Source organism: Mya arenaria, chromosome 2, assembly GCF_026914265.1.
Source record: "Mya arenaria isolate MELC-2E11 chromosome 2, ASM2691426v1".
In the NCBI taxonomy this organism is placed as follows: Eukaryota; Metazoa; Mollusca; class Bivalvia; order Myida; family Myidae; genus Mya; species Mya arenaria.
Window position 1 is genome coordinate 63,484,063 of NC_069123.1, and position 24,518 is coordinate 63,508,580.

The 24,518-nt window shown below is 36.7% G+C and overlaps 1 protein-coding gene across 1 annotated transcript; it reads right to left on the bottom strand.

The window, feature by feature from the left end:
• Positions 1 to 1,585: 1,585 nt before the first annotated feature.
• LOC128206616 (uncharacterized) lies at positions 1,586 to 21,499 on the bottom strand. Its single transcript, XM_052909201.1, has 11 exons — positions 21,386 to 21,499; positions 20,245 to 20,319; positions 18,217 to 18,270; positions 17,794 to 17,875; positions 16,987 to 17,156; positions 16,560 to 16,665; positions 15,827 to 15,997; positions 15,553 to 15,588; positions 8,105 to 8,219; positions 4,497 to 4,583; positions 1,586 to 3,098 (listed from the first exon to the last, which is right to left on the bottom strand). The coding sequence occupies exons 1-11, from the start codon at positions 21,478 to 21,480 to the stop codon at positions 2,974 to 2,976; spliced, it is 1,116 nt and encodes a 371-aa protein (XP_052765161.1). The 5' UTR covers positions 21,481 to 21,499; the 3' UTR covers positions 1,586 to 2,973.
• Between the last annotated feature and the right edge of the window lie 3,019 nt (positions 21,500 to 24,518).

Here is a 24,518-nt window from a genome sequence, read left to right on the forward strand (position 1 = left end):
TGAGTCACTCATACGCTGCAATGCCTACCATGAGTCACTCATACGCTGCAATGCCTACCATGTGTCACTCATACGCTGCAATGCCTACCATGAGTCACTCATACGCTGCAATGCCTACCATGAGTCACTCATACGCTGCAATGCCTACCATGAGCCACCCATATGCTGCAATGCCTACCATGTGTCACTCATACGCTGCAATGCCTACCATGAGTCGCTCATACGCTGCAATGCCTACCATGAGCCACCCATACGCTGCTATATTTATCATTCATAGTAAATTCAAGCTATTTCTCGAATTTAAAACCTTTCTTAAATTGTTTAAAATGTTTTAACTTTGGTTGCGAACTAATAGTATCAGACCAGTGTTGTACAAACTGATCATAGAGACGTTGCCTTAAAGAAACAAGGCAAGATTTATCAATATTATTGCATACCAAGCATAGCTAAATCCACGAGAGTCTAATAAATTCTGCAGAGTATAGATAAAGGAGCAAGCTCACCCAGCACTGCTGCATTAGACGTTTGGGTACGAACGACCAGAATATGTTTACAAAACCTGTAATGAAGTTTGTCAACCTCTTTCATATAATAAACTCCCTTGACCTCACATCCATTAATATGGATTGAGGCAATCATGCAGTCAATAACAATGACAACTAATATATCCCTAATATGGAGCATTACCCTAACAATTAATACAGCTACATGTGATCATCAATAAAGCTACTTATGGTCAATACAACTACGAATGGTCAATACAGCTACATGTGATCAGTACAGCTACATGTGATCAGTACAGCTACATGTGATCAGTACAACTACATGTGGTCAATACAGCTATGTGTGGTCAATACAGCTACTTATGGTCAATACAGCTACATGTGATCAGTACAGCTACATGTGATCAGTACAGCTACATGTGATCATCAATACAGCTACTTATGGTCAATACAGCTACTTATGGTCAATACAACTACATGTGGTCAATACAGCTATGTGTGGTCAATACAGCTATTTATGGTCAATACAGCTACATGTGGTCAATACAGCTACATGTGATCAGTACAACTACGAATGGTCAATACAACTACGAATGGTCAATACAGCTACATGTGATCATTACAGCTACATGTAATCATCAATACAGCTACGTGTGGTCAATACAGCTACTTATGGTCAATACAGCTACATGTGATCAGTACAGCTACATTTCATCAGTACAGTTACATGTGGTCAATACAGCTACTTATGGTCAATACAGCTACATGTGGTCAATACAGCTACATGTGGTCAATACAGCTATGTGTGGTCAATACAGCTATGTGTGGTCAATACAGCTACATGTGGTCAATACAGCTACATGTGATCAGTACAGCTACATTTCATCAGTACAGTTACATGTGGTCAATACAGCTACTTATGGTCAATACAGCTACATGTGGTCAATACAGCTATGTGTGGTCAATACAGCTATGTGTGGTCAATACAGCTACATGTGGTCAATACAGCTACATGTGATCATAAATTCAGCTACTTATGATTAATACATCTACTAATTTTTAAATTAAAACAAAACTGGTAATATGATTTTTTTCCATTTATTGCATAGACCAAATAAGTACATGTAATGATAGTTTCCATCAAACTACATGTAGCCGATAACTGGTAGTTGGTACATGAAGATAATTGTACAATTTAATTCTGCCTGCCTATTTTACAGTCAAAATGGGTTTGTCTCATTTCTAAATAATTATCAATTTGACACCAGGAAAAGATGATACAAAATTCATAGAACAGTCAAAATCTGGAAAGTCTGACTTACAAAACTTTTCATAATCTGGAAAGTCTGACTTACAAAACTTTTCATAATCTGGAAAGTCTGACTTACAAAACTTTTCATAATTTGGAAAGTCTTACTTACAAAACTTTTTATGATCTTGAACGTCACATAACAAAACAGTTTAAAACCTGGAGAAAGTCGGACAAACAAAATGTTTCATAATCTGTAAAGTCTGATTAACAAAACAGTTTAAATTTGGTGAAAGTGTGATAAACAAAACTTTTCATAATTTAGAAATTTACAAAACGTTTCACAATCTGAAAAGTCTGCCTAACAAAACTGTTCAAACACTCCCCCACTTACAAAAAGGTTCAAACTTATTGAAAGCCTGCCTTACAGAATTGTTTTATCTGGAAAATCTAACTTACAAAATTATTCAAAGTCTAGAAAATCTTACAAACAAATTATTCAAAGTCTGGAAAGTCTGACATTTCTTTTTCTCTAGTTATTGCATTTACCGAGACAGTATTCTCAATTCTCAATTTTAATCAGTAATTTACTTTCATTTAATTCTAATCTAAGAAAAGTGAATGTAAATACACCTATTCCATTAATGACTATCTTTAAAAAACAACATCCTTAATTAGTTTCTTTAAAAATTATCTGAAAAGGTTAATCGATTCACAAAAAATATATGTTTTCTAATTTCTTTATATTATTAAAATGATTGCTTTTCTGTTTCTCTAAAAAGTGTATAAAAGGGTAAATGCATTTATAAAAAAATATATGCAAATTTCTGATTTCTTTATATAAATAAACTGATTGCTTTTCTTGCTTGTTATTTCTATTCTTTAAATGCATTAAAGAAAAAAATAGATATTTCATTAATAGGCATAGCAATGAAATGAAATACATTATTCAATGACATGAATGGAAAAACTTGCACATTCTGCTACCAGACACTAAGTCATGGCTTACTACATTAGATTTGGTTTTGTAGCAGGTCAAATGATATATATACAACCCTGATATATATGCAGGCCCAGGCTGTTGTGAAGATAAACAGTATCTTCATATTTATGTCCCAAGTTAAAGCATCATCTATAAGAATGCCCTTCTATTACCCTTGCATGGTTTAACACTGATATGCACAACTTAAAGACATGCCCAGTGGCTACAACATCCGATGGTTACTTGAACTCTGGTTTGTCCGGGACAGTGCAACCTGACCGCTGGATAACAAGGTTTGCCGCGTAGTTTCCACAACGAACACAATCAGCCAGGGGCTTGTCCTGAATTAACTGGGAGAGGAATCCTGTAAACATTGAAAATGATAGTATATGAAACAAAAACAAAAAAAATATTGATAACTTAACAAACCTATTTGTCGTTTGTTAGGAATTCCATGGAATTGGTGCCAGCCCTACCAACTATATGGTCAGTTTTAACAAATTAAAAACAACAAGAGCTGTAATAAAGCAGAGCACTCGACTACGCCGCTTTGTTCTAGAAGTGAATACAATAATGATGTAATATGTGCCTGTCAACAGCAATAAAAAACTCAAATTATGAAGTAAAAATGTGACAATACCTGGTTGTTTAATGATTGGCACAATAGATTCAGTTTCACCTGCTTTCTCCTATTTTTTTGTAACAGTGACCTTGATCATAGCGGCCCCAAATGCAATCCCATGAAAGTCCTCCATAAACTCTTCCTACATGTCAAGTTTGGTCTCAGTATGGCAATCATTTCTAAAGTTATTCAGTATCAAATAGTATTCTATTTTTTGTCCAGTGACCTTGACCCTAGGGGGCCAAATGGCAATCCGATGAAAGCTCTCCATAAACTTGCCCTATAAACTAAGTTTGGTCACACTATACAGTGACCTTGACCTTTACTATAACTCTCAGGACCCAAAACACAATATCATGAAAGGTTTCTGCTAACTTCTCATATATACCAAATTTGGTCGCAATATGTAGACCCAAACTTAAGATATTCAATACCAATCCTTTTTTATTAATAGTAACTTTGACCTTGACCTTGATCCTTGGGGCCTCAAACACAATCCAATGAAAGGATAAAAACATTAGAAATACTGGAGCTCCATAAACTCTTCCTACATACCAAGTTTGGTCACTATATGTCAAACCTTGCTATAATTATCCAATACATAAGATGACTTTGACACTGCCCTCCCAACAACTCGCCTGAATAATGAGGCAAGTTATTCTAATAACTAGCTTTCCCTTTGTAAAAACCTAGTTTAAAATATAAAAATGTGCCTGTCAAAAAGAATAGAATTGTTTTAATTTTATTAAATCCCAACTTACCCTAGAACTGTAATCTGACTCAACTATGAACCTAAGTTCCTATTAAAGTCAATCAGGGGCCATAATATGTATAAAGGATAATATGGTGTTATCTAACCTCATTGTGTGATGGCCCTAAACAACTGTGTGGAGTATTAAGTCAATTGAATGAAGGGTATTGGAGTTATAAGAGATAATCTCAACTTGCCCTAAATTTGCACTAAGGGTAAGTAGTATAGCCCTTTGTACTTTTCGAATAGTCAAGCTCAAAAATAAAAAATTAAGTGTGTGTTTTAATAAATATAGTGTAAAACCTTTCAAAAGCTTTACACAGAAGATGACTTTAACACCAATTTTGAAAAAGATGTAACCCTAACCAAACCATATGTTTTTGCATTACCTCCAACAAATGCGTCGCCTGCCCCGTTGGTATCTACCAAGTCTTCGGACTTAAGTGGAATAACCTCAAACTCTTGCACTTTACCCTCTGAAAATATAATGCATATTTGAAAATTAGAAAATGAAGTAAAATGATATTAATATTTATTCATTTGGCTTCAAAATAATATGTACAGAGTTAGAATCTCACATATTTTTGCAAGTGGTTTTAGTGCTTAATTACAAAATGAAAAAACAGACTTTTTAAAGGAAATGTAGGTCCTAAATTAAGTTTATTTGTCTGTCTCTAGACAAAGTACAACCCTATCACCATACTAAAAAAAAATTCAGTCAGTTTAATAATTATTTATATTTATACTCCTGAGCTTATCAAGCATTTAAGAAGATAACCCAAAATGATGACACATCTAACAATGTTGGATGCAAAATATGCTATCTCTTATCGATACGCAGTCCAATAAATGTACATGTGTGCAAAAGGGTTCTAAATTTATCCATGATTTGAGGTAAAATATAGAATGCTTATGCACAGAGAATATTCATGAGAACCTTAAACAGATATAATCTGGGGATTGTTCAAAGTGCTCCAATCGGATAATGTCAAGGTGAACCATTACATCATGTCCATTGCTACTGCACTCATGTCTATTACCAGACTCTATCTACAGGAGAGTTCTACATTTTAATTTGAGAAGATAAATATCCACTTGCAGAGTTCAAATATGATGAATGTACAGAGATTTTACAAAGCTTCTCCTAATAAAAGGAAATGTTGATCAAATGCACTACCAGTATATTTTTATTGTATGCATTTTGGAAAAATGTATGAGATCATGCTGTGCTCTTCGGAGACAGGTGCTTTAAATGAATGTATGAAAAGAACTGTCACAGAAAATTAACCTATGGAACTGATACGCTGCAATGTCTACCATCAGCCATTCATACACTGCAATGCCTACTAAGAGCCACTCATATACTGCAATGCCTACCATCAGGCACTCATACACTGCAATGCCTAACATAAGCCATTCATACCCTGGAATGTCTACCATGTGTCACTGATACGCTGCAATGTCGATCATAAACATTGCATACGCTGCAATGTCTACCATAAACCACTGATACGCTGCAATGTCGATCATAAACATTGCATACTCTACAATGCCTACAATGTTTCACTCATATGCTGGAATGTCTACCATAAACCACTGATACGCTGCAATGTTGATCATAAACATTGCATACGCTGCAATGTCTACCATAAACCACTGATACGCTGCAATGTCGATCATAAACATTGAATACGCTGCAATGCCTACAATGTGTCACTCATATGCTGGAATGTCTACCAAGAACCACTGATACGCTGCAATGTCGATCATAAACCACGCACACGCTGCAATGCCTACGATGTGTCATACATAGCTGGAATGCCTACCAAGAGCCACCCATACGCTGCAATGCCTACCATGTGCCACTCATACGCTGCAATGCCTACCATAAGTCACTCATACGCTGCAATGCCTACCATGTGTCACTCATACGCTGCAATGCCTACCATGAGTCACTCATACGCTGCAATGCCTACCATGAGCCACCCATACGATGCAATGCCTACCATGAGTCACCCATACGCTGCAATGCCTACCATGTGTCACTCATACGCTGCAATGCCTACCATAAGGCACCCATACGCTGCAATGCCTACCATGTGTCACTCATACGCTGCAATGCCTATGATGTGTCACTCATACGCTGCAATGCCTACCATGAGCCACCCATACGCTGCAATGCCTACCATGAGTCACTCATACGCTGCAATGCCTACCATGAGCCACCCATACGCTGCAATGCCTACCATGTGTCACTCATACGCTGCAATGCCTACGATGTGTCACTCATACGATGCAATGCCTACCATGAGCCACCCATACGCTGCAATGCCTACCATGAGTCACTCATACGCTGCAATGCCTACCATGAGTCACTCATACGCTGCAATGCCTACCATGAGTCACTCATACGCTGCAATGCCTACCATGAGTCACTCAAACGCTGCAATGCCTACCATGTGTCACTCATACGCTGCAATGCCTACCATGAGTCACTCATACGCTGCAATGCCTACCATGAGTCACTCATACGCTGCAATGCCTACCATGAGCCACCCATATGCTGCAATGCCTACCATGTGTCACCCATACGCTGCAATGCCTACCATGAGTCGCTCATACGCTGCAATGCCTACCATGAGCCACCCATACGCTGCAATGCCTACCATGTGTCACTCATACGCTGCAATGCCTACCATGTGCCACTCATACGCTGCAATGCCTACCATGAGCCACCCATTCGCTGCAATGCCTACCATAAGTCACTCATACGCTGCAATGCCTACCATAAGTCACTCATACGCTGCAATGCCTACCATAAGTCACTCATACGCTGCAATGCCTACCATGTGTCACTCATACGCTGCAATGCCTACCATAAGTCACTCATACGCTGCAATGCCTACCATAAGTCACTCATACGCTGCAATGCCTACCATGTGCCACTCATACGATGCAATGCCTACCATAAGTCACTCATACGCTGCAATGCCTACCATAAGTCACTCATACGATGCAATGCCTACCATGAGTCGCTCATACGATGCAATGCCTACCATGTGCCACTCATACGATGCAATGCCTACCATGTGCCACTCATACGATGCAATGCCTACCATGTGCCACTCATACGATGCAATGCCTACCATGTGCCACTTACACGATGCAATGCCTACCATGTGCCACTCATACGATGCAATGCCTACCATAAGTCACTCATACGCTGCAATGCCTACCATAAGTCACTCATACGCTGCAATGCCTACCATGTGCCACTCATACGATGCAATGCCTACCATGTGCCACTCATACGATGCAATGCCTACCATGTGCCACTCATACGCTGCAATGCCTACCATAAGTCACTCATACGCTGCAATGCCTACCATGTGCCACTCATACGATGCAATGCTTACCATGTGCCACTCATACGATGCAATGCCTACCATGTGCCACTCATACGATGCAATGCCTACCATGTGCCACTTACACGATGCAATGCCTACCATGTGCCACTCATACGATGCAATGCCTACCATGTGCCACTCATACGATGCAATGCCTACCATGTGCCACTCATACGATGCAATGCCTACCATGTGCCACTCATACGCTGCAATGCCTACCATAAGTCACTCATACGCTGCAATGCCTACCATGTGCCACTCATACGATGCAATGCCTACCATGTGCCACTCATACGATGCAATGCCTACCATGTGCCACTCATACGATGCAATGCCTACCATGTGCCACTCATACGATGCAATGCCTACCATGTGCCACTTACACGATGCAATGCCTACCATGTGCCACTCATACGATGCAATGCCTACCATGTGCCACTCATACGATGCAATGCCTACCATGTGCCACTTATACACTGCAATGCCTACCATGAGTCACTTAAATGCTGCTAGGCATTGCATCGTGTAAGTGGCACATGGTAGGCATTGCATCGTATGAGTACAAGCCACAAATATGCCTCAATGCCTACCATGAGCCACAACAACGGACAGGTCTCCCTGAGTGATGATCACCATCCTTGCTCGATCCTTGTTCTCCTTCTTCCATGCAGCAATCTTCAAGGCTATCTCTGGGATCTTTTCTGTCTGGAATAAGCAAGTTTCAAGCTCAATCTTAGGTGGCTCAATCATCATTGTCTTTAAATAGATAAGGTAGGTATATTTCAGAAGAAAATGACAATCTAAAATTTAGACCCCCATCATAAAACAAGAGGGCCAAATGGCCCTGAATCGCTCACCTGTCATATATTGCACATTGGTTTGATAAGAAATCTGGATAGTTCAAAGTAGTTAAGGTTTTTGTGGCCAATTTTGACCCCAGGGCCATAATTTGAACAAACTTTGTAGAGGTCCACTAGACGATGAATCATGCCAAATATCTAAGCTCTAAGCCAAGTAAGTTCAGAGGAGATGATTTTTTAAGTTTTCACTATAAACATATAGAGAAAACCCATGACCCCCCAAGGGGGCGGGGCCAATTTTGACCCCAAGGCCATAATTTGAACAATCTTTGTAGAGGTCCACTAGACGATGAATCATGCCAAATATCTAAGCTCTAGTCCAAGTAAGTTCAGAGGAGAAGATTTTTGAAGTTTTAACTATAAACATATCAAGTATACCCATGACCCCCCGGGGCGGGGCCAATTTTGACCCAAAGGCCATAATTTGAACAATCTTTGTAGAGGTCCACTAGACGATGAATCATGTTAAATATCTAAGCTCTAGTCCAAGTAAGTTCAGAGGAGAAGATTTTTTAAGTTTTCACTATAAACATATAGAGAAAACCCATGACCCCCCGGGGCGGGGCCAATTTTGACCCAAGGGCCATAATTTGAACAATCTTGGTAGAGGACCATTTGATGATCCTACCTACCATATATCAATGGCCTAAGCCTTGTGGTTTGGGAGAAGAAGATTTTTAAAGTTTTTCCTTTTGGTTGCCATGGCAACCAGAGTTCTGCATTTGAATTGAATTTTTTGAACAACTTTGATAGAAGACCACCCAAGGAACATCCCTATGAAGTTTTATTAATATTGGCCCAGCGGTTAAGGAGGAGATGTCTTTTAAGTAAATTGTTGACGGACGACGCCCGACGGACGCCGGACAAAAGGCGATCACAAAAGCTCACCTTGTCACAAAGTGACAGGTGAGCTAAAAAGTAAAAAAACATGTACTGTACGAGGGGTGATCGCGAAGTTTGTGTAAATGTATTGTAATTTTTGCTCTATCGTAAAGAAGTAAACGAAAAATACACCACAATAATGTTTAATGAATTACAATACTCCATGATAAATATTATACAAATCCATTAAAAAGTTTGAAAGTTATATCAATTACAACACAGTCACTATGCGTCACTTGACGCACGCTGAAAACGTAAATGACGTCAATTAATGTCACACGTCATCCATGTTCAATGAACGGCGCACTTTTTCTATGTAGTCCCAGTGCAATGCTACACATTTCTGATGTCTCGTAATCCACTTGTTAAATGTCCCCGGTACCAGTCTGTGTCAAGTTGTGAAACTTTTCGACGGGTTGCCAGTGTTAAATCAGCAACGTCTTGGGCTGTAGGGAGGGTGTTCTAATACTTCAAATCCCAGTAATGTAATCTCTAGCTGTGTAGAGTTTGCCCTATGTGCAGGAGCATTATCCTGGTGCAGGATAATCCAATCAAGGTCAAAAGCCGGCCGTTTCCTCTTAAAAAGCATTGACGAGATCCCTTTTCAATACCTGAAAATCAACGTGTTTTAGTTAGCAATGCTAGCGGTTGATGTTTTAATGCAAGTATTGTAATATAAAATTAATAATTGCTATATTTTTATATATAAATAAAAAAAATTGTAGTGTATAATTATTAATATATCTATTAGTGACATCCATGGGTTGCATAGATATTTACCGTTGAGTAATAGTCAGCATTCACCGTCCTTCCAACTTTGACTCTGTGCTGAAGGATCATCCCGTAGCGATCCATGAAGAAGATGAACATCTCTTTTTCGCAGCTCCTTTGCACCCGAGCTTTTTTTGGTGGCAGTGTTCTTGGTGTTTTCCACACCGACGATTGGGCCTTCGTCTCCGGATCATAGTGATGAAACCAAGTTTCATCTGTTGTTACTATTCTATCAAGGAATTCATCACCTTAGGCTGCGTAACGATCAAAAAATGCAGCTGAACACCTTGCACACGTCTGCTTTTCTTCATCCGACAGCAACTTCGGGACCCAGCGCGCACTGACTTTCGACATACCTACCTAACTCTTTCGTAAGAATGCCATGCACAGTTGAAGGAGATATGTCGAGTTCACTGGCAATCTGTCTCAATTTTTTTCAGTCTGTCTACCCGAATAATACCCCTCACTTTTTCTCGAACACTAGAGATCACGATTGAAGGCCTACCTTCTCTCTTATTGTCTTCAATCGATTTTCTGCCGTTCTTAAATCTTTTGTGCCATTTGTAGACGAATGCCGGGCCAAACTCCTTTAAAGTATCGCTCCTTTTCATCATTGGTGTCATTCCCATTCCGACACAAAATTTAATGACGCTCCGTAATTCAACGTCTCCAGTTGACGTCATAAAGCAGGTTTGGTTTCCTTGACTGTTCAAACAAACAAGCTGCTATTTTCAAACCGGATGTAGTAAACAACGATGAATTTTACGGAAATGACATCATGACATTGATATTGAAAGTGCAAGATTTGCGCGGATTTTTGACGATAAGAACCAGTGTATATATTATATTACTTAAGGTGGATGAATGATAACATAAACAAGTATACACTTTTCGGCGTGCGCCGACTAGGGCCTGATGGGTTGCCAAGGATACCGTTTATAGTTGTTATAGTTAGCCGATTATTATTTCGCCTCGTATTTTATCTCTAAATATATTGATCTTGTGGATAATACAGTTTCAGATGTATTGGAATAGAAATAAAAATGTTACGAACAATTTACACGAACTTCGCGATCACCCCTCGTATATTTGCCATTATATTAGCTTTTTTGGCCTGACTTAAGTTATTCCCAAAGCCCAATTATTTCCCAACTTCGCAAGGCGCAAGCTGTGAAAATAATTCCGAAAACGTATACTGTACAGTTGTAAAACACAATACATATGAATTAATAAAGCCAATGTTTATCAATATTATATGTTAAGCTTATCACAAAAATAGTTAAAATTACAGTTTATAACCTTATTTACATTGTGATCCTTACAAGTATATAGAATTGTGTGACAGACTTCAAACATTATATCAGAATCACAGTAGGGTTATCAAGGAAATATGTAACTAACTAATGTATGAAAAATATGTAACGATAGCTTGACAAGAAGAATCAGTGTAAAATGCAAGTACTGAAACACTAGGTTGATAGGACATTCATTTGGAGCTCCACATTTGTTGAAAAAAAAATGATTTAAAGAGAGGAATATATCAAAAATTATACCAGTGGATAGAGAATTTTGTTTTTCATATATTATGAAAAAAATGGATTTAATATGAGTTCAAAAAGCAGACAACAGAAGAAAAGTTATGAAAGTGATAATGAAATAAATTTGAGTATATGAGTATATTTGAATTATTCATTCGAGGTCATGGACCTAAATATTAGTGAGCCTAAGACAAAGGACAAAAGCACAGGAATTAACTTTTAAACAAGCAACCATTTTGATCTGCTAGAACAGTTTAAGAGTGATACAGAGGCAAAATTAACATCACATCACATCACACCAACGGGCTGGTAAACGCACTCATTGTAGTATCATTGTAGCGCTGCTAGGAAAAATGAGTTTATAATTAAAGGATATGGATTAACAAGTAAAAACATTAGAAATACTGAAAAAAGTGAATAATTTCAATCACATACTTAGCGGTGTATACATCAATGCACTAGCTAAGAGAAAGAGGAAGAAGGTTAACAGGGCGGACAACAAAAAAGAATCAGTAGAAATTAACTTAGACGAAGCTGAAAGGAATATAGCTGACATGGAGAAAGACACCGCCAAAATAATGGATGATTTTAACTATATAAAATGTCAGAGTATTGAAAATAACAACTATACTTTGTATTGGTGTTGCGCAACCACATCCAGAACAACAGGCCAAACATGGAGCAAACATGAGGGGAGCAGCAAAGGAAATGGAGTGGAAAATGGAAGGCAAACTGGAGCATTGGAGACAAAATGGTTGAAACGAGGAAGTCGCACTGTGTGCAATTTTGTTTAGTTTCTTATTAGAGACAAGGTAGACAAAGTAACAATTAAAGAGGGACAAATTATTATGTATTGCGAACAATTCCCACTAAAAACCACTAAAAACGTAGCCAAAAGAAGGCTTCTTTTGAGGAAGATGAGGGAAGAGAGGGACGCATGGAAACAACTGTAGGTGTCTGTGAGACTTAGTTCTTAAATGAGAGACCAGTGAGGGATGCCACTGACTGGGAGGGTGGACTTGTTAAGTGTTTGGTTTGGAATTGTGATGGGCTAAGTGTTAGTAAATGGGAAGATACAAGTTTTGTTTCATTAATAATGGAATACAATGTAGTCATTTATTTGGAGTCATGGACAAGTAAAACTAGTGAGTTAAATTTTACAGGCTAAGACTGTTTTAATTTTTATAAAAAATATAGACACCGAAATATTTGATAAAATATATAACTATCATAAAATAATATGAATATCGACTATCTTGGTAAGCAGTAAGGGAAATCAACATGGGCATGGTTCCCTTTGTTGGTAAATGAGTTGGTAGTATATAACTGATGAATGTAAACCCATGAAAATGTCAACTGTTAAACTATGGATGTAATTGAAATATATATCTTTTTTATTTTAGCAATCCTTTTGAGTATCTCTTTAAATGTCAAAATACATGTTTTTATCAGATAAGTGCTAGTTTCGACCTCCGTATGACAAGTCAGTACCAGACATCTGACTTTTGGTAGAACTGAAGCATTTGGAACATGTATTTTTTTTCTGCCGAATGAGACTTTAATCAAACTTATTCCATATGAAAGTTGTTAAGCAAATGATAATATAATGTGAACAAGAGCTGTCACAGTATGTGACGAATGCCCCCGAATGTGACATTGACCTACGAACAAGGTCAGTACATGAAAAGCTGATCTTGCCTTTATGTGTCAAATACACATGGCAAGTTATTTTAAATTTCCTCTGAACATAAAAAAATACCACCCATACTTGACAACCTACACTGTTATGTCCTTATATTCAGAATTCCCTTGTGAATAAACACTTTCACTTTAGAGGTAGGGACATGGGTCTTGCACAGGACACGTCATCTTCATATGTGGAACACATGTAGCAAGTTATTTTAAAATCTGTCCATACAAGGGAAAGTTACAGCCCGGACACGACAACCTATACCCTATGTCCTTGTATGCAGCACTCCATTGTGAATAAACACTGTGACCTTGACCTTTGAGGTAGGGACATGGGTCTTGCACGTGACACATCGTCTTGGTATGTGGAACACATGTGGCAAGTTATTTTAAAATCTGTCCATACAAGGGAAAGTTACAGCCCGGACACGACAACCTATACTCTATGTCCTTATATGCAGCATTCCATTGTGAATAAACACTATGTGTGACCTTGACCTTTGAGGTAGGGACACGGGTCTTGCACGCGACACGTCGTCTTGGTATTTTGAACACATGTGGCAAGTTATTTTAAAATCTGTCCATACAAGAGAAAGTAACAGCTCGGACACGACAACCTATACTCTATGTCCTTATATGCAGCACTCCATTGTGAATAAACACTAAGTGTGACCTTGACCTTTGAGGTAGGGACACGGGTTTTGCACGCCACACGTCATCTTGGTATATGGAACACATGTGGCAAGTTATTTTAAAATCTGTCCATACAAGGGAAAGTTACAGCCCGGACACGACAACCTATACTCTATGTCCTGATATGCAGCACTCCATTGTAAATAAACACTAAGTGTGACCTTGACCTTTGAGGTAAGGACATGGGTCTTGCACTCGACACATCGTCTTGGTATGTGGACATGTGGCAAGTTATTTTAAAATCTGTCCATACAAGAGAAAGTAACAGCCCGGACACGACAACCTATACTCTATGTCCTGATATGCAGCACTCCATTGTAAATAAACACTAAGTGTGACCTTGACCTTTGAGGTAGGGACACGGGTCTTGCACGCGACACATCGTCTTGGTATGTGGACATGTGGCAAGTTATTTTAAAATCTGTCCATACAAGGGAAAGTAACAGCCCGGACACGACAACCTATACTCTATGTCCTTAGGCCAAAAAAAAAAAATTGTTTGGTTAGGGTTACATCCTTTTCAAAAACAGGTATGGTAGGTAGGCTTTTTTTTTTTTTTTTTTTTTTTTTTATTAGGCTTTATATAAGAATATCATTTTCATCATTGGAGAATGGTGTTAAAGTTATCTTCTGTATAAGCATTTAAGGTTTAAACTAAATATTGAAAAGCAATTACAAAACAAAACATTTTTTTTTTTTTTTTTTTTTTTTTTTTCATTTTTTTTTTCAAACTGACTATAAAAACGGTAGGGTCGGCGCCGATTCCGTAGGTAGGGTCGGGTAACCCGAACCAAATGTATTTTTTTTTAGGCCTTATATGCAGCACTCCATTGTGAATAAACACTAAGTGTGACCTTGACCTTTGAGGTAGGGACATGGGTTTTGCACGCGACACGTCGTCTTGGTATGTGGAACACATTTGGCAAGTTATTTTAAAATCTGTCCATACAAGGGAAAGTTACAGCCCGGACACGACAACCTATACTCTATGTCCTTATATGCAGCACTCCATTGTGAATAAACACTAAGTGTGACCTTGACCTTTGAGGTAGGGACACGGGTCTTGCACGCGATACGTCGTCTTGGTATGTGGTACACATGTGGCACGTTATTTTAAAATCTGTCCATACAAGGGAAAGTTACAGCCCGGACACGACAACCTATACTCTATGCTTATATGCAGCACTCTATGGTGAATAAACACTAAGTGTGATCTTGACCTTTGAGGTAGGGACACGGGTCTTGCACGCGACACGTCGTCTTGGTATGTGGTACACATGTGGCAAGTTATTTTAAAATCTGTCCATACAAGAGAAAGTTACAGCCCGGACACGACAACCTATACTCTATGTCCTTATATGCAGCACTCCATTGTGAATAAACACTATGTGTGACCTTGACCTTTGAGATAGGGACACTAGTCTTGCATGCCACACGTCGTCTTGGTATGTGGAACACATGTGGCAAGTTATTTTAAAATCTGTCCATACAAGGGAAAGTTACAGAGCCGGATGGACGGACGGACGGACGGACGGACGGTGCGATTTTAATATGCCCACCTTTGGGGGCATAAAAATGTTTTTTGAAAACTTGCCTACAACTTACCTCTAATTCATTTTCCTTTGAGAAAGTGACAGCTTCCTGAAAAACATAATCCACAATTAAATGTCTGATCTGTGCTAGAACTCTTACAGTCATCTTACATAACACAAACTTTAATCTAGTCTTAAATACAAATTAAATTCTAAAGAAAAGCTTATGAATTAAATACTGATTGATAACAGTCAACATTATGGGGGGGGGGGGGGGGGTATTGTAATTGTAAAAAAATACAATGAGTAAGTAGTCTATATTAAAGGCATGAAGTAATGATACTCACTGTTTCATTTCCAAAGAGGAAATCAACATAAGGCAGGGTGTTGAGCAAGGGTTCCTTAAAAAACTGACAGAGGAAGGGAGCAGAGAGGTTCATACAGAATGTCTTGCCCTTCTCATGGGAGTGCTTCGCCAGACGTAGAACAGTCTTGGGACTCACTGTCAGAGGGAACGCCTGAAACAGCAAGAAAAATGGTATCGAACTTAGAAAGAGGCATGTGTCAAACCATAGTGTAAACATTAATCTTTATATTTCTGATCCTATACATAATATTATTTGTACTTCAAAGTTCTCAAAATTATGTTCATATGCATAAGAAAAACAAGTCATTTGAATAATTGAACATTAATGTTAACATAAACTCAATAAGAGCGCCCTGAAGCAAACACTAACATCTTTTTTTCAGTAGAACAAAGGGAATAACTCAAAAACAGTTGAAGCCAGCATAATAGACCATGCCATATATGAGTTAATTGTCTATAACTATATCATATGTGTACCAAGTTTATTCCAAAATCACTTACAAATTTTCAGTTAAGGCCCAGGTAAAGATTTTCATAGTAATGCCACTGTGGAGTACATCACGGGAAAGACAATACTTAGGAGTTTTCTTCTTCAGAAAACAGACAAGCTTAAAACAGAGCGGCATTCTTTAGTGTAATATTTTCTACATTTATATCACACAGTAAATAACGCTTTTTAAACTAAATCATATATGCAAATAATATGTACGTACTGCACAGTAGTAGAATTGCGCCTTCTCTACAAGGGCCCAGTTATCAGGATTGTCCAGATGGTCATCAGTGAAGCAGTTAGCAGCTGCCAGGTTGGCACACATTGATCTGTTAACAAAGGGGAATGGAATTAGTCTGATAGTGACAGGTTTACAGTTTCAAAATTATAGACAAAAGGGAGACAACTCCAAAACAATTGATTTTCATCTCATAAAAAAGAAGGTAGTAAGTGAACTATTTAATTTTTTTTATAAACAATGGCCTAAATCACCTGACATTCAGCGTCAAATGAAGCACTTAATCAACATATAAGTCACCCTCACAAACATTTCCTAGCAGCACAGATACATAAATACACAATTTATAGAAGGATTCACAAAAATACACAGTTAATAGGATTCACTTTTAAGAGCCGGACAACTACTTCACCTGTTTTCTCCAGTGACAATGACAGCACATGTTCCTGTAGGTTCCTTCTCTGTGTACTGGAGCTGCATGTTGACGCCCATTTCCCGTGCCTTATCCTCCAGTATTGACCCATACTTGTCCTTGCTGGTACAGCCAAAGAATGTGCTGGCATTCTTGGTGTTTGTCAACCACTAGAATGAACATGTCCTTGTATGAAGAACAATTTTCAGGAGACTTCATGCAAGAAATTGAAAAGTGAACGTAAATTTGTTGTCTTATGGGCATTATTTAGTTATGTATTTCAATCCTTGACTACAACTAGTCTTATGCAACACCATATCAATGGAACTACCGGTAAAACTTACAATTACAGTCGATACTGTGAGGTCATAAATAATCATGGGACATTATATTATGTAGATTTCTTGGGTTGGCTAAAACATGCTGATTATTGACCTCGTGTGTTTGAGCGTCGCCACTTGATTTTGTTTTTTTAATCAATTAGTTAATCAATTATAAAATTAAGTTCACTTCCTGTGTATTCAGTTTGCATAAATCTTAATTGACATTCAATTGCTTCACTATTTCGTATCCTAGAAATGGTGCATCTGTATTTATTTAAATTGAGGCATGGTGAATTTGCAGACGCTTTATGATAAAAGTTTCAATCCACGGATTAAAGTACCCATAAAAATTCCTTTGTTTTTTTAAAAAAACACAAAATTTCAAGCTCACAAATATAAATTATTTCACAGTAGTTAAGTTTTATTTAATGACTCATAATGTTAACCTACAACAGTTCAGAAATTAAGACTGTACAAAATTTACCTGAGCAACTTTTATGGTATTCAATGTGGCCCCTCCAGGTACATATGTGACTTCTTTAAATGTGTCTGTCATGTCTTGGTACCTGGTAATGCAATATTAATTGTGTACAATATATATATATATATATATATATATATATATATATATATATATATACACACACATGCTTATTTCACTCTGCTATGCAATGAAATGAAATTGGGAAAATGAAGTAATCTGTTTGTAAATTAATTGCTAAAAACATATTTCATGCATGTACATGTACCATTATTTTTGTTTACAGTCAACTAAAAAAATGATTATTTGATTATAAAAGCATTAATTGTTTTTTAAACTATTAAAACATATTTTCTTTACAAGTTACTATTGGACCATACAATGTAGGAAGTTACAGCCATTTATACATGTGTTCACGCTACTCACATTGGTTTATGCTTGTCTTCCGCCAGGATGGCATTATTTGCAAGGAGATCATATCTGAAAAAGATGGCATCAGCTTAGAAAATGGCATTTAATATTGATATTTTCAATTTCAAGTTACAATTTTTGTACACATGTAAACATCACTCTCATATGCATTTAAGGGGCATAATATTGGTTGATGCGAAATGGGCGTTATATAGGTTGATGTTGAAAACAAAATAAAGCATTAATATATTAACTCATTTTGGTACCCTCATTTTACTGCAATTATCAAAAAATGAAAAGCATACAAATTTTGTACAGATCAATAAAATAAAATTAAAGTTAAGTTCTTTTGAATAACAATTGGGATACACAATAAGTGTTTTTTAACCTTCATTTATCAAATACATTAAAATAAACTGAGAAAGACTGAAATCAAAAGTGGTGATGGCTAAGTGGTTAGCATCTACACTGACCTGTAAACCATGGCATAGGTCCATGGCACATAGGAATCTTGAACAAAGAGTGCTCACTGGTATCAAGCTTTGAACTTTATCAATGACAAGTAATTATCCCGGAAAGGTTTTTAGTTCTTCAGAGTTTTATGTAATTTGTTTATCATTATCATAATATAAATCCCACATTTATGCTCTTTGCTAATAGTTGTTTTTTCACAATCATTACTGTGATGTTTTTCTTCCACCTCAGATAAGTAGATCTAAAAATTTAAAGCTGCACTCTCACAGATTGCAGGGCTTTTTCTGACCATTTTGGGAAAAAGACCCTAGACATTTTGGGAAATTTTGCGTCGTGAAAATGCGGAAATTGGGAAATTTTACAGTGAAAAGAAATAGCTGTCTAGTCTCCTGTGAATTAGGAAATGATTTAATATTAGTTTATTTTCCCTTTAAAAGACCCACAATGGCTGAAATATCAATCCTTGGGGTGTAAATATCTATTGCAATAAATCATGACAGATAATATTTCATATCTCTGAATGTAATGAAAACAATGATTTCCGAGTTCAATTACTAAAAAAAACTTCACATCACATAATTTATTAGGATGTTGAAAATGAACCAGTACAGGTAAAAATAATTTCTGAAAAAAAAAAAAAAAAAAAAAATTTTTTTTTTTTTTTTTTTTGGTTGGGATTTTTTTCTGAAGATTGGGAAAAATATCTTATATTTTGCTTTGGGAATGGGTCCGATAGTCGGACCCGTGGGTACTATAGAAAAAGCCCTGGATTGAATGTTTTGACAACTTTTTTTATTTTTTGTCTTGGAACGAGCCAACTTTTGCTAAAATCCATGGAAACCAGTTATATAAGACTGCTGACAAAAAGTAGGATTGGAGATTTTTATATTTAAGTTCAAAAATTGATTTTTTATGCATTTTTCTTAAACCGTTAGTAATGGTTTAAGCTATAAAACATGAATTTGAAATATGAAAATCTGCCATCTGATCTTTTATCAGCAATCTTATATCATTGGTATTGATATTTAAGCAAAAATTTGCTCTTTCCAAGAAAAAAAATAAAGAAGTTGTAAAAATGGTAAATCTGTGAGAGTGCAGCTTTAACCATGCTAGAATTTCTTATCTTGCCCACAGGCAAAGATAAAACAAGTACCCGTATGGAACTCCTTTTTAATGGTCATCACATTGTATTACCTCCCTTGTTGAAGACTGGGGTCTGTAGCATCATAGAAACCTTGTCTTGTGGCAATATTTAGAATACTTATTATTTCTCGCTTCAAATATCCCCATAAAAAAGTTTTCACGCACTTTTCTAGAAATAATGCTTCACTCTCCTCAGAACTATTTAAAGACCGATTTGACTATTAACATAATCTGAATCACTGCCCACATATCCATGACAACCACGAATTATCACATACATGTATCCATATGCATTTATTTTCAACTACGCACAATAGATTTCCAGCAAATAAACACATTTTTACTGAATTTTGTTTAACTGAGGTGGGAGAAAAAGCATCTACCATACATTGTAGCTGCTCGTGTAAGATAGATGTAAAACCTTACTTCTTAAGAAACTCTTCTGTGCCAACAACCTGAATGTCCAGCAGAGGGTTTCCATACCCGAGTAATATGCCTTCACTGAAAAGAGATATACATGTAGCTGTGCATAAATGACAACAGCTTGCTAGAAAAAATCAAACAAATTGTTAAAGGTACAAAGTCTAGATAGATAAAAAAACATATCAATTTTAAAGCATCATGTTTACCGTAATTCATTTATCTAGACATTGTACCTTTAAATTGAGATAATGAGAAATTAGATCATGATACCTTTAACAGGTTTTGTCAATTAGTTTGCATAAAATGTGTTCTGTATAGTGACACTAACAATGCTATCAGTACATGTGGACATTACAGGTCATACATTTATAAACTTGATATCAATAAACATGCAAGTTTTTAGAATTATTTTGTCCAGTTTGTTTCACTTGTAAAAATTGTTTACAATTAACATCTGCAGTGCACAGGACTATGCCCTTTTCAGTTTCAAAAAAAAATGATAGATATAATAATTTATATACAAAGGTAGCTAAATAAAATGGAACATACAGTACTAAGTACTTTCTAATTTTGCATATAAATAACTTGCTTAAAATTGTGCTTCTCAATGTTAACATACATGTACATGTATGTTAATTAACTTATAGTGTGACAGAATCTACCAAATAAGAAATACCAGTATTAACAACTTTTATTATAGCAGTATACAGCTCTGCTTACCGAGCCATCCTGAGTAAATGAGAAAGATAATGTATAGGGAACCAGTTTATATATCATGAGTCAAGTTCACTTTAGAAAGGGTAAATCAAGTCATCCATGCTGCAGTTCAACACATGGGAGTTTAATACAGTATTAGTCCATGCAATCATGAAATATATTTATTTTGTATCAGTTTGAACACAAAATGTAAAGAGATGTTGTAATATGAAACTAAAAGCTATGTTAGTCATTATTTGTGAGCATGTCTCCATGCCATGAACATGAACTTTCCCTGTTTACTTGCGTCTCTCAACCAATCAGAACTGTTGTTGACAGTTCAACTTGCAATTTATCCCGCAGAAATCAAATGGTCAACCTTTACTGTATAGTTCATACTGTCACGTTATCAGTTGGTTTCCCAACTAACACAGACACCGCATTTTACCTTACTGAACCATCTTCAACTTTCTGTTTCTTTGATTGCGGCTCACCTTCGCCGTTTTGTTCACCGTCATGGATCACATTTTGTTTCTCTGCCATTATTCCAGGATCGATAACTCTAATGAGGGTACCAGACAAATCGGCCTTTTACCAAAGCGGCCCCCAGTTGAAACGGTAACCTTTTCGGCCCCTTTACCAAATCAGCCCCACCCTGTAGACCTTTCGGTCCCTGATAATGGAGACGTTTTGGCTTTTTTATTTTTATTACATGTTATTTAATACTGAATTGCGGGATATATGTTATTATCGGCGTATGAACGCAGTTAGGATAGTTAAAGTGTGTGGAGTCCGAAGGAACGTTAACGATACAACTCAACTTTAATTCCTTGGATGAACTGCATTTCGGCAATTGCGGTTATCATCCGATGAATGCAACATCTTCGGATATGTTCGGATCGCGAATCATCGCATAACAACGTACATGAAAATTGTTTATCTTGTTATTGTTTGTATTGTGTCAGCAGGTCCCGTGAAAAATAAATCAACATCTTGAAAAGTTGCAATGTGCGACGTCAAAGATGCAACAGATCGCGTCAGAGAAAAGCTTGCTCGACACTGACGGGGTCCACTGGTCTTTACAGTATATACTAAATTCTCTATCCACACGGAGCCCGGGCTTTGCTAATTTCCATATTACCAAACAAGTACATCAACGTACGTACTATAAATGCATTTCCGCATACAGTGGAACGTTACAAAGCGTTAATTTATGATATGTTAAATTTAATGTTGCCATCAGTGTTTCAATTTTACGTTAAGTGATTTCAAGGGGTTGATCATTTCGCGCATTATTGTGATGTCATTTGATAAACTGTTTCTGGTTACGATCGGGTCGTACTATTTACAGAATGGGTGAGAAAGGATGACTATATATATATATATATATATATATATATATATATATATATATATATATATATATATATATATATATATAGTCATCCTTTCTCACCCATATAACCCGTTATATATATATAGAATGGGTGAGAAAGGATGACTATATATATATATATATATATATATATATATATATATATATATAGTCATCCTTACAACTATGTGCGGGTGCGAGTAAATGCTTAAATCCTATTGGATAAAACAACCTATATGTGACATTTATTCATTTCCCCATGAAGTATTCGTGTATGCAAATCAGCTTATTAATATTCATAACCGGACTACTTTCTTTTTACAATCTATGACGTCACGTCATAGTAGGAAGTTGTTTACATTAGTTAGCGCATTTAATATTGTAACGTGTGCTTAGCGTACCGAGCGGCTGCACACTATTTTATCAAACTAAATATTCTTAAATAAATGACAAAAGATGAAACTATTTCATTATATATGATACTGAAACAATTATGAGGTGTTGTCAAAGCTGTTTTCATTGACATTACCTAAATATGTCAACTATTTAAAAATGCCGCCCCTAAAACATGCTGTGTAAATGTTTCAGATTGATGTCTAGCTTATTTATTGTTTACTGTGGTAAACTGTTTTGTGAAAATATTTGCCAAAAAAGTACAACCGTTTTTTGCAAAAGCCTGATATTAATTAATTTAAGTTTGACTCTGTGTTCATAGAATTAAGAATGTAAACTTTGTTATAAACACTTTAACTATGATAAAGTTAGCATTTTACTGAATGTTGATATTTTGACAAATTCATGAAACTTACATATATAAGTTTGCATGCTCATTTTGACACTAACTATAACATGAGTGTGGGTGAATAAACTTGTAAACGTATCGCGGATTCCAACGCCCGACACATTTATTTGGAATGTGACAATTCACCATAGATAAGACTGCCGCAAAATAAAATCTTAACGTCTATATAATGAGAAATATGGTATTTGAGCGATATGGTATATACACTATCCATTGTTATTTTTTATATAATCATAACCACCTTAATAGGCTTGTCCAGAGGAGATTACTTCAAGGCCACTGTGAATTACAAATTTCATTACAACTTCTACTGAAATAAAATTCGAACATTTCTACCGGGAGTAGGACTATTCTCAGATTTCTACTGTTTTTATTATATCTAAAATAAAAACATACATAAACTTAAGGGGTCGAAATGTCTCTGTTGAAAAACAGTAAGGCACTAAGGTCCAAAAAGTCTCGAGTCAGTATTTTAAAAGGCCGAAATGTCAGGGCCGAAATTTCTCGGGGTCGATTTGGTAAGGGGCCGATTTGCCTCGCTTCCCTCTAGTAATATCATTCGGAGCTCCTCGGTAATTTTTATCGTTGTTTTCGATAAAAGTGGCCGAGCAGTTCCGAATGTAATATCATCATTCATTCGGAACGCCTCGGCCATTTTTATCGAAACAACTAGAGCTCCGACAATGGCCAGTGCTATCCGACATCCAGTATATGTAGTTTGGGCGGAGCTATGAATATTAAAATTTTATTGTGAAAAAGCGATGCCGTACTGTATTGTGGTTAGGTTATTCTCAACTATAAAACTACGTAGCAAATGTCTACTCAACTTTTGCCATAGTTACTGTTCTTGGCCTGATGTTAGAAAGTGTTATTAATCATGTTCTTTATTGATTGAAATTGTAAATAAACTGATCTCGATCGGAAAAACACTTTTATAACGGGTGTTCCATATTTAGGTACTGTACCAATTTAGATACGGCCCCTTGTGCGTACATATAGGCCTTATTAGAATATAACCATATAGACGTATAGCTAAACGTAGAAAGTCCATTTACGTTGTATTTCGCAACCCGTAACATCTTTATTTAAAAAAATGCATTCTATGTAAAATAACAAAATGTCACCGTGATTTTTTGTCAATACTGTAGAAAAACAATATTCGTCATCGTATCCCCTATAGTGTCGTATAGAAGGACAACCATTACAAGTTACAACAACCGGTAGAAGAAGGTCAATATAGGCTCAGCTCAAACCTATAGTGTCTCCTAAGGTAACAATCAGCAGGTCGAGGTTTTTTATATTCAGCTCAGGCCTAATATGTCCAAGTGTTTTCTCTTAAGTCGATAACCATTAGACTGAGGTCACTATAACTATGTTCAGCGCAGGCCTTAAATGTCCCTCAAA

Bases quoted from the DNA above. Each gene is read 5' to 3' on its own strand.
- LOC128206616 (XM_052909201.1), bottom strand. From the start codon at position 21,480: ATGGCAGAGAAACAAAATGTGATCCATGACGGTGAACAAAACGGCGAA. The intron at 17,876-18,216 runs GTGAGTAGCGTG...TTGCATTACCAG, and splicing joins GAAGACAAGCATAAACCAAT to GTACCAAGACATGACAGACA. The intron at 4,584-8,104 runs GTAGGCATTGAG...TTATATTTTCAG, and splicing joins GTCCGTTGTTGTGGCTCATG to AGGGTAAAGTGCAAGAGTTT.